Source organism: Uloborus diversus, chromosome 10, assembly GCF_026930045.1.
Source record: "Uloborus diversus isolate 005 chromosome 10, Udiv.v.3.1, whole genome shotgun sequence".
Classification (NCBI taxonomy): domain Eukaryota; kingdom Metazoa; phylum Arthropoda; class Arachnida; order Araneae; family Uloboridae; genus Uloborus; species Uloborus diversus.
The window spans coordinates 75,958,252-75,970,500 of NC_072740.1; the positions used below are offsets into that span (position 1 = coordinate 75,958,252).

At 34.4% G+C, this 12,249-nt stretch overlaps 1 protein-coding gene across 4 annotated transcripts in view; it reads left to right on the forward strand.

Annotated features, from left to right (window-relative positions):
• The window catches only part of LOC129231361 (proton channel OtopLc-like), a 79,741-nt gene that overhangs the window by 45,467 nt on the left and 22,025 nt on the right, over nucleotides 1-12,249 (forward strand). For all 4 annotated transcript variants that reach the window (XM_054865654.1, XM_054865655.1, XM_054865656.1 and 1 more), the window contains 2 exons: nucleotides 782-1,049; nucleotides 6,476-6,584. In XM_054865654.1, the coding sequence (XP_054721629.1) occupies nucleotides 782-1,049; nucleotides 6,476-6,584 (377 nt within the window). The remainder of the gene's footprint in view (nucleotides 1-781; nucleotides 1,050-6,475; nucleotides 6,585-12,249) is intronic.

Here is a 12,249-nt window from a genome sequence, read left to right on the forward strand (position 1 = left end):
AGCAAACGTAATCGTGTTTGTATAGTACGGCTCTGGTTAGTTGAGCTATGAACTTGACAATGTTTTACTGTGTTCGGAGACTTTGGTGGGAAAGACTCTTGTTTTCGGCGCGGAATTGAGCTGGAATATTTTTGAAAATCTGCTGCGAAAGTCATGGAATCGAAGGAAATCTGCAGTTGGGGTCAAATCCAAAAACTCAAATCTTTTGCGTTAAATGTGTAAAATTTACTTTTAAGATTCATTCCAATTGTGTCTGTGATAAACGCATGAATAGTTTAATGCGGATTAAGTGTCTTTTCAGTATTTTTTTTCCTCTTTATTTCGTTCGTTCTTTTTTTTTTGAAATTAATCAAGTATTTCTTGGAAACGTGTTGCAGTAATTAATTTAAAGACTCATAAATTGTTTTTTTATACGTAAAAGTATCTGTTTTACAAATTCATAATGAACTTTTATAAAAATTTACATGTATAAATTGCATTAAGCAAAAATTAATAGATGGGGTCATACAGGTACCCCGCGCGAGCTTTTGTGTGCTGCATTGCAAGTGAGTTCTACCGGGTTAAGAACAATTTTCATTGTTTCAGCAGTTGAAAATGTTTGATGTTTCCATTATACCCCTGTGTGGTACAATGAAATTGTTAAAAATAAGAAACATCGCCATACTAAAATACTGTTTAATCCGAATGAAACAAAGCACATATTTTAATGAAACAAACATTAAGGATAATTCTCTTATTACAATTAAATTCACAATTTAAGCTGCTTCATTTTCCCTTTTAGGTTTCATGAACAGTAATAGCAATAGACTGAATAATCTCTTAGTTATTCCTCCATCTGGTCCATTTATCAACCTCAGTCCAAGGCCTTTGAGAAGGGCCCTCTCAGCAAGATATATCAATGAAAACCATACAGGTTCACTTCACCGAGTTCGAAAACCGACGGGCGGACAAGCCAACTCTCTGCCACCAGAGTATTATGGCGATAGCATTTCTGTCATTAATGTACCTGCTAGCCAAACAGATGCACCAAAAAGAAAAACTGAAAACTCGTAAGTTGTTTTTAAAATATTTTTCATATTGAGCAGGTAGGGTAACGGCAACAGTAACAGACAGAGTTTAGTTTGGACTTAAATAATAAGATTTTTAGGCGGGTAAAACTGATGTTGATGCGATCCATGAATACCGTGCAACCATCTAGTGTTATCAGAGTGAATTTTATGAGCCAGTTGGTATTTACAAGGCAGAGGTAGAAGGTTATGAACAGCCACCACGAGGTCTGCCGGTGTTTCATGTTCATTTGAATTAAATATGGCTTTAGATCTAAAAATAAAGAACTTTTGCACATTTTGAAGATAAAAGGGTAGTTCTGTCCATGACGCATCCTTTCTTCATCCTAACTGTTGCTGAGTATCATCAGAATTGTTGGTGTCTGTTACTGGGGTCGGATCGTTTTTGGAAATTGAGCAAATAAAAATAGAATTGACTAACTCAAATGGTCTAGAAGCAGCAAAATATTAGATGAGATGTATAGTTGCATGACGGAAAAATAGTTTTAAAAATCTAAATGCATTAAAAGGCTCAGAAAATTGAGTTAACCTGAGAGCGATGTTAAATACGGCATTTCAGTTACTGGTGCCGTTACCCTATTTTAAGAAAATAAGAATTCTTCTGAAGTGAATTGGGTAAGAAACAAATATTTGCTTGTTTGTTGTTATCTTACGTAAAATGTCAAAAAAAAAAATGTAATAATTTCTTCGTAAAATTGATGTGTGTCTCTGATAAGCTGAGTTATGCCCTTGGCAATGATATTTCTTTTTCGGGGGTGTTCAGTGAAAAAGGACCGCATTATTGTGTTGGATTTTGCGTTGGAATTTGGAATGCTTTTGTAAATCGATTGATAACACAACTCAACTCAGCGCTAGTTACTCTTCCTTATTAACCAAAAGAGAGGAAAACATTATCAAGGTCATAGCTCAACTTATCAGAGCCTTACTATGCACCACCCTATTGTTTCAATTTTGTTTTGTAAAATACCGGTCAACTGGTGACAACAGTGACAACTTTTTTTAAAAAAAAGAGAGAAAATCAAGGTTTTACGTAAAACTACTTTTAACTGATTTGATCGCAAATGCTACAATATGCTCAAAACGTTGATGATATATTTATTTGTTGGTATTTATAGTCTGATGTAATAATCTTATACTGTTAAAAACTGAGTGTATCTTTGTATCTATATATCTATGTAACTGTAACTTTTTCCGAACGCCAGAGAATTGATGATTGAATCATGTATCGATAGATTGGTATTTTTTCTGGCATCATGCTTAGGAAGAAATCGTTTTTCTACTACTTTAATTAGCGGCGATATTAATTAAAACTTTAATCTCAAGAACGTTTCTACTGCCCGAAAAAAAGCACTTTTGACACCAAGCAAAATTTGACCTTAGAAACTTTTTTTCCGAAGTCTGCAGTGTTCTCAAATCGGTCGGGAACTCTTTTTCCCACGGTTTATAATTTTTCTCTCTTTTTCTGCTTAAAACCTGAGTTATTGAATGGAACTTTTTTTTCGACGTTGAGTTTTTCTCGCCTCTGCAAAGCTAGGACTTTTTTTCGACTCTATTAATGTACTTCTCACTAAATGATGTACCATCGCATTTGACAAGAAGGGGTGAATCACCTAAAGGACACCACAGAAGACGATTTACTTTATGGGCTTCACCCCTTCGTTGGTGTACACCATCCAATCCACGCCATGTGAGTTGGACGAGCCGTAAAGTTCCGCCGCAGGCGGCAGTAGGCGACGAAGTAACCCTAATACATCGTCAAAAACCGGGTTGCACGAGCCGCCGAACGCGACTAGTTTATAGTTAAATTTTTAAAAAAACATTTCTTCTGAATTATGAAACTTCAATGACGTGCCACTGTTCATTATATAGATTATAAGCCACAACGCATCAGTTAGGTAAAGTTTGACCGCGGAGAGATGGCGGATAACCTTGAATCGGGAACATTATTAGCATCATTTGTAATGGGTAGAATCAGTCAGAAAGCGTGGAGTAGTAAGAGGCGTTCGCTCTGCTTCTATCTATTACAAAATGATAACATACAACTTATTACAAATGAAACAAATGATGTTTCAGCTTCAAGGTCGTTCGCCCTCTCTCCGTGGTCAAGCTTTAATAACTTTCTGAGAATATTGTGGCAAGAAAGTATTAAAATCAGATTTTCAATTATTATGTTTTTTCAACTTTTTGGGATAGGTCACCATTGTCGCCAGTGACCGATTACATGTCTCTATACGAATATTCAAAAATATTGAAAAAAGAAAAAAAATAAGCGTTATCTTTGATAAATGGGGGAAGGATTGGAATGTGTAAACTTTAATCCTTCTCATCCTACTGGATCATTAGAAAGACAAAATTTTCTATGCTACTACCAAAATTGCGCTCCTTGAGAGTAACTGGGTATGAAATCTTCGATTCTGTAACTGTTTCAGAGTATGAAATTCTGATAAATTTTTCCCCAGTGTGTTTCTATTTACCCCAGAGACTACATGGAGACAGTAATTTCTTTCCCCATGAGGTAGATGTAGGCAGATAACCGATACATACAAAATCAGTTTAGATGATTAAAAAGATCAACACCGACCACAGGCGCCTGGTGCACCAAAAAAGTGGGGGTCAAAGAAGTGGGGAGAGGGGTGGCGCCTCTGAAGCTGACTTTTTTTTTTTTTTTTTTGTAAAATTGGGCAAGATTATTGACCTTTAACATTACTAACGAAGTGACCTCTAAAAATGTGGAATATGGCATCAAAATCGGGACGGACGGCTACCGTAGACTCTCTCCTTCCAATTCAAAGTTCCATTCTTACGAAATGACATTAGAAAGATTTATTTGGAAATTTTATTTTATTTTATTTTTTGTTTTTCCGTGGAATAATGCAACCTGTAAAAAAATCATTTTTCAATCGGTCATTAATTTTCTGCTCTGAAAAGTGAAGAAACATATCCCCTTTTACTGTTAAGAGTGAGGGGACAGCTGTCCCCTATTGTTAGTTTCCCCCTGTAAAATTTTAACTACTCGCGCCAGAAAGGAAGCGATCACTATTTTCACTTTATGATTCTTAAAATTTCTATTGGCTTCCAGCTCAGCTTATCCTTGTTCGGAAAAACTCCTTCAACATTCTGACGCCAATCAAAAGTTAGTGATGAGTCATAAATCTAGCGAACAAGTGATGACGGCCATTTAAAAAAAAATGCGGCGTAGTGAAAATATTTAAACTTGTTGAAGCTATTATGCTATCACTTCCGAGATACCTACTTCCGAGGTTTTTGTAGTTCTAATTCAAGCTAAAGTAGTAGAAAAAAAAATAATGAGAGCGACTACGATAACGACAAATGTGCAGAATTTGACGCTAAGCTAATTCTTACGGTTCAATGTCTTTGACTTCTGATGCACAGAAAAACTGAAAACATTTTTAGAAGCCAGGTGAGCAAATGGCAATGTAATAAAGAGACTACAAGACAGTTTAAAGTAAATAAGCAAACTTATTTGGTACTGTACAGAAATAAAAAAAACAAAGCAAGTACAGGATGTCCTGAAAAAGGCTGACTGTTTTCAAAAATTTATAACAGAAAAATAGTAAATGATAAAAAAATAATTCATGCAGAAAATTCATGTGGTGGGCCGTAAATTTTTACCCCCTGAGTTCAAAATTTTAGTTGAAAATTTTTCCAATAGATGGCGCTGCAGATAGTAAGCCCGTAAATAAAAAAAAATAGAGAATTACATCATAATTTTTCGAAAATAATGAACAAGAGAACAAAACAAAATTTTCAAATAATCGTTGGCTGTAATCACATGTCGCAATCGGAAGAAAAATCGTTGAATTTCTATTCTTATTTGACTTAAAGGCTTACTATGTGCAGCGCCATCTTTTGAAACATTTTTGAACTAAAATTTGGAACTCTGAGAGAAAAAGTTCAGCACCCACCACACATGAATTTTCTGCAAGAACTTTTTTTTTTATCATTAACCATTCTCCTGTTATAAATTTTTTAAGACAGTCAGTCTTTCTCAGGACACCCTGTACCGTATGAATTGTTATGGTGTCTTTTGCGACCAGCCCGTTATAACGAGAAAATCACGCGGTCCCTTTACTTTCGTCATAAGCGAATTCGACCGTATCTTAACGTAAGTCCACTATATAACGGTGCCTAACTCGTCCGGCTAAATTGTCGGTTGACAAAATTAGTATTTGTACAAAAGCCACGTTGCAGAAAACTGGTGCCCAAGGCTTTAGATGTGTTGCCTGATTGATGTTTGCTTATTTTATTCTGTAAGTGAAGAAGATTTAATTAATACATAATTCAGAACAAATAAGGTATGAGAATGAGGTTCATTGCAGTAAACATTTCTTGATACATTTTTGTTGAATTTTCGAACAAAGTTATCTTTCTCGATTTACCTTAAGGGACATTTAACTCAACTTATGATCAATTGTGTTACGATATAGTAGCCAGCGAATATTATAGTGTATAGTAGATCCTCGTTTTACGCGGGTTTATTTTACGCAGTTTCGATTATACGCTATTTAAAATTTGACACCTTTATTTTATTTTACGTGGAAGAGTTTCGGTTTTACGCGGATGCGACAACGCATACAGATAAAACTTTCCCCTCTCTCAAAATCCAAACTCCTAAAAATTGCAGACTATACGTAATAATCTGCATTTTGGTGTGCTAATAATTGAGTTAGGGTCACTGGAGACATTTTATGCGATTGGTTCCAGAGCTCTTTCCTGAAGTAGTTGTTAAACTCACACAATTGAGAACTCACTTCAAGAAGAGCTTTTAGGAGTGACAAAGGAGAACAAAACCAACAAGGATGTAACGACATCGGTGACACACAACCAAAAAAGTTCACATTGAAAATTTTGAGCCATTCCTAGACAATTGAAACGATATTTCTGATTTGTTAGCGAAGGAAGATTTTATTATGGAAATGACGCAAGTGATCATGGATGCGTTAATGCTCTGCAAAGAAAAAAATTCTAAACGACTGCCAAAAGACTGTCATAGCCAGAACCTTTTTATAAACAGAACACAAAATTAGTTTGTTTTCTTTATGCATGTTGTGCATAGAAATTGATATTAGTACACATTTTTTATGCAGTTAGTCATCACTAGAAGTTTTTTTTTTTGCTTTTGGAACCTGTTACCCCTATTTTAACACTAATATTAAGTCTTAATTTTCGCGGCATTTCCGTGGCACATAAACCCCGCGTAAAACGAGGGTCTACTGTTTTTGTAAATACTAGAAACAAGAATGGATCCAAAGCTGTCTTGGAACCAAAATGTCGGTTAAGTCGGCCTATCCTTTTCAAGGGGTTCTATCTCAAAGAACTCCTTTATTTATTTGATGTTTTGCAGTGCCTTCACAAAAATAGTAAAATAATTATTGCATATTTTTCAGAAATAGCCTATCAGTACTAATGAGTGGCATTTATGCCGTGTTTCTCGTCATGCTTGGAGCCATTATTTTCCTAAATGATCAGCACAGAGATCAACGAGTAATATCAGAGGTAAATATTTCATTTAAAATGTATTAAATAAATTCCTTACAAATGAATTTTGCTATTTATTTCCAGTGTATCTTTTAATGCAGAGATTCTTTGGTCTGAAAGACCGACACCAGCCCATGTAAAAATTTGACGCTCCTTGGAGATTTTTACTTGCACGCGTTTCAAATATTTTTATTCAAAAAACATTAAGAATAAACTTTTCTACAATATTTTCGACATTAGCTTGTCATAACTTTCTGTAACTTTGTTTCTCAAAAGTTTATTTACTTAATTGTAAAAATTAAAATACCTACTTATTTTTACATTTGAATTTTATTCGGAGTGACTCATAATGAAAATCTTACAAGGAACTTGCAGCAATTCTTTAACGCGTATTGAAGTTCGATTTTTTTTTTCATTAATTTATTTTTGTTGCTAAAAGAATAAAAAATAAAACCTTATCAGTTGAGAAATATTTTCATTAATTTTTACGGTCTCGGGTTAAAATGAATTGAGAAATACCGTTGATGTATTCTTCAGGTATTTGGTTTTGTATGTTATATTTAGAACTGAAATAAATCAGTTGGAATTATAAAGTGACTCACTTTATCTTACTGCAGGTCGCAGTCTCTACACTAATTCGCGTTAATAGAACCGTTATAGAACCATCAATTTTGAAGTATACGAACCGGATTGCTGTATTTAAGAGTTGGTAGAATATCTAGCTTGTTAAGATACATACAGGGTGTTCCTTTTTAACCTGTAAGACCTCTATTTTCGCAACCGTTAGTCTTCGATGCAAATTTCCAATCGCAAAAATGTTCAAAATCAGATGCAGGTAATATTGAAAGTTTGAAGCAAAAATAAAAATGAGTCAAAAAATACGAAATTTAACTTTTTATACGGGCCCTAGGTCTCTTTATATTTAGGGAAATTTTCTCCATTAAAAAATCATTCCAACCGATAAAGTTTGACATTAGTACGACCAATATTCACCGAGTTGTGAAACGCAGCGTTTTGCGACTTACACCACTTTACATTCGACGTCAATAACACCTTTTGCGGGGAAATATGGCGGTTAACAAGGGTTTAAAATTATATGTGTGCATATAGTGTGATTTTTCAAATTGTTCGAGGCTGCTTAGTCTGCTTTTGCGTATCAAGGCATAACATTTGCATTTATTTTGGAATAACAATGAAAATTATAAATACTTATTTTATTTACTTCGACAACCTAACATTCCTCTGAAAGGGCGATAAGTTCCAATCTCATCTTCTCTATGGCCCCTTAAAACTTTAAACTCGAATATCTCTTTCAATTTTTGGTCACACAAGTGTCAAGTTTTTTCTGTAAGTAATATTTTTCAATGGAGATTATTTCCCTAAATATAAGTTAGGGGACCTAGGGCCCGTATAAAATGTTAAATTTTGTATTTTCGGTCTCATTTTTATTTTTGCTTCAAATTTTTAATATCTTAACCCTGCATCAGATTTTGAACATTTTTGCAAATGGAAGTATGCATGTAAGACTAACGGTTCCGAAATTAAATGTCTTGCACGTTAAAAAACGGAACACCGTGCATAAACTCACATCTCTTTGCTTTAAAATACTGTTATTGTGACCCCGAGACACGCGAACGCAATCTTTTGCGAACTTTATTTTAGTAATCGCTGTCAATTGAATGAATAAAAAAGAAAAAAAAGCTCAAAAGTACTTCTTACTTAAACATGATAAAAAGAAAAACACAACGTAAGTAAACTACAAATTATCAGGAAAATGCTGCAAATAGCTGTTCACCGTGGAAAAAAAAAATCGGAAACGTCACTGATTATTTCCGTGGAACGTTTCAGGATTTCTCTCTGGTTTTTTCCAATTTCCTGTGGAAATCAAGTATTTTTGTTAAAACTTTTCCTGAATTTCTGAATGTTTCACGAATGCAGACTTCTCACTTTTGTGAAAAATATTTCAGCGACCAGTTTCAAGATTAACTCAGCGTTATTTTTAAAGATATCGGCTTCTGTGTAGCTACGATCTGTTCAGTTTGGATACGGTGTCAATGAGAACTAATAAGCCTCTGGATTCCGTAGCTGCGAAAGAACTGCAGGCGGGGATATGGCTCCTATATAATGGGGACTGACTTTCAAAAAGTGTTGGGAAAAAAAGAAATAGTATTTGTACAAAAACCTCGTTGCAGAAAACTGGTAACCAAGCTTTAGATGTGTTACCTGATTGATGTTTGATTATTTTTTTTCTGTAGATGAAGACGATTTAATTAATACAAATTAAAAACAAATAAGGTGTGAAAATGAGGTTTATTACAGTAAACATTCCCGATACATTTTTGTTGAATTTGTGAATTAAATTATCTTTCTAGATTCACCTTAAGTGATATTTTACTCAACTTATCATCAATTGTTTTTACGACATAACAACCAACGAATATTATAACGTATTTATAAATACTAGAAACGAGGCTGGATCCAATTCTGTCCGCTACATATCGTATAGTTGTACTACAAAGTCTAGTAGGTCCCCAGAATGCTCGAGTAAATCCCCATTTAGCAACATGGATTCCCTTACTATTAATGTTAACGGCATATTCCAACTATAACTCACAAAATACTTTGACCACTTGCCATACTGATACCATTAATAATACGTTTATCAATGCAAAATTACTATTAGTGCTTCAAAATAACTATCTCTTTCAGTAAAAAGGGAAATTTACGAAACGAGAAAAACAGTAAATAGTATTTATTTAACTACCAGTTACACTTATATTCTAGAACTAGTTTTCAAGTAAAAAAAACTTTGGTAGTTGAGTACAGTGCGCAATGCGCAATTTGTGTCATGCAAGGCTCTCTGGAAGCTAAGCCAGAGGGATTAGAAGATTAAGATTCAGAAACAAGAAATATTCAGGGTTGAAAAGCAGCGCTGTAAGGGTCGTGCAAAAGAAAAGGGTACAAAACTATGGTGTGGATCTAAATGAAGACTTTATTCACAGTAGGTCTGAGCTAAGGCTCCTATATAAGGGGAGCTGACTTATCCGACATTTTGGTTCCAAAATTATCGGGCGAAAAAAATAAACATTTGTACAAAAGCCTCATTGCAGAAAACTGGTGCCCAAACTTTAGGTGTGTTGCCCGATTGATGTTTGATTATTTTATTCTGTGGATGAATACAATTTAATTAATACAAATTAAAAACAAATAAGGTATGAAAATGAGGTTTATTACCGTAAACATTTCCCGATACATTTTAGCTGAATTTGTAAACGAAGTTATCTTTCAAAATTTACCTAAAGTGACATTTTACTCAACTTATCATTAATTATTTTACGACTTAGCAACCAGCGAATATTATGACGTATTTATAAATACTAGAAACGAGGTTGGATCCAATTCTGTCTTGGAACCAAAATGTCGGATAAGTCAGCCTGTCTTTTTCAAGGGGCTCTAGTCTGAGCACTACGATCCCATTGCTTAACTAACTGAAAGACTCCTTTTGCAATTCTCTTTCAAATGCTCTTTTATAGGATCAAGCACATAGAAATCGCAGGGCGATGACATATCTGCTCTGTAGGTCGGGTGGTCAAGCTCATCCCACTTGAACTTGACCAGTGCAGCCTGGGGGATTCGTGGATTAGCGCCATCACGGAGCAGAACCTCTCTTTGTGAGCAACCATAGGCGTCGGAACCGGGGGAGCTTGAGCTCCTCCTGGAATATTTCAAACCGGCTCAGCTTCCCCGGAAAATTCTAGCACTGCAGCTTATAGCCGTACATTGATTTCCTCAAACCTGATTTCAAAAATGTGATCTGCCTTTTCTAGGAATTTTGGAATTTCCACCCAATAAGCGACAAAAGCAGGGGGCAGACGGAGTGGTCAGTGCACTTGAATTCACCTTCACCCTTTTTTACTGTTAAAACATCTCTTGATTCCAGAAATGCGGAAAAGTGGCCTCTACCCCCGCGGCCTGCGAAAATCAGTACCAGTACCAATATATATTTGCTCCCCACCTTGAGCTCGTGTTTCGGCTTTCGAGAGCGGCATTGCAGTTCAGTTCATATTCTTATTAGTTTTTCATGCGGTTTTTTTTTTTTTTTTTTTGTCCAATGCGGTGGCGAATCCAGAATTTTGTTCTGGGGGCGGCTGAGGTAGTTAAAATTCTTGCTGAGGTCTCCTTGGCATTACCAAAGTTTATCGATGTAAACGAAAGTGTTCTGTATCATTATCTGCTATCTAGGGGTGTTAGTGACTAATGAATCTTTCTGAGTTGCATTTGAAATTATCTAAAATTTGGTATTCAGTGTTAAAATTCTAAATTTTAAATGTATATTCAAAGTTTTTTCATTCGTTTAGACATATTTGTTATGCAATTTGAAGTCAAAATTTTCAATTCTTGTTAAGGATGCAAAACAATTACGCTGACAAGATGATGTAAATGAAATAGAAGAAAGAAAAGCTGAAAGATGTTAAACAAATAGTGAAAAACAGCGAGAAAGAAGACAAAATTTTAAGAATTGATATTAAACACGAAAATTAAAGAGAGAGAAAGAAAGAAAAACAAGTAGCTATTATATCTACACTTTTTTCTCCTTTCTTTCTTTCAGTGAGTAAATGTATAAATATTTGGAACAGGTAGGGAAAAAGTTCGGAAATTTGAAGGGAAATTTCGGAAAACTAACACTCCTGTTACTATCTCAAATTTGTATATCAACCTTAAGAGCGAAGACAAATTAATTGATAAAGATAGAATGGTATAGGAAATTATATATATATATTTTTAACATTTAGATGCATAGACAGAGGGTGAAAGAATTTATTTCTGGTATGGGGGTGGCTGCAGCCTCATAGCCGCCCCCCCTGGATTCGCCATTAGTCCAATGATCACAAAAAGAGATAATAATGAGACAGTTTGGCATTTATATATGAATAACATGGAAGGTGCTCCAGACATGACTAAAAAAAGGTTACTAAGGTTGTTTGTACTTCAAATAATGTTGAACTTTTTCAAATAATTTCAACTTTCCAAAAACTTACGGTGGCTCCCAAAAGTATTCGTTCACTTACGATTTTCAATGAAATACACCATTATTCGTTAAAATTAATATTTCGGAACGGGTATTTAATTATAAGATCTATGATTTATTTTTTAACAAAACTACATGAAAATTGTTAATAACATAATAAAACTTGATTTCTAAGAAATCAATAATCAAAAAGTGCCAGAAACTTAATCTTACAAAAGTCTTCGTACACTTTGAAAAAATGTCAAAAAAACTAGTAAATAATCTAACTTTTTACTAAGTTATTATTTAATAGAATATCATGCAGTATCAGCAACAGCTTTTAAACGTCTGGAAATAGATTTCATTGTTTTTTTTTTTTTTTTTTTTTTTGAACAACTTCTGAGTAAGTGTTCAGCCGCACTTCGAGTCTTACTGTTTCTAATTCGTTTTCCGTTTCAATAGTGTATTTTCGTAATATATCCACCAGATATCTCCAAATATGTTCTATTAAGTTTAAATCTGGCGATTGAGGAGATATTTCTAAGCTTAATGACAATATTTGAGGCACCAAACGAAACGTGTTCTTCTTATCGTTATCTTGATTTAAAAAAAAACGAAGTTGTTTCCGATTGCCAAATTTTGGGCTAATAATTTAAAATTGTTTTTAAAAATATT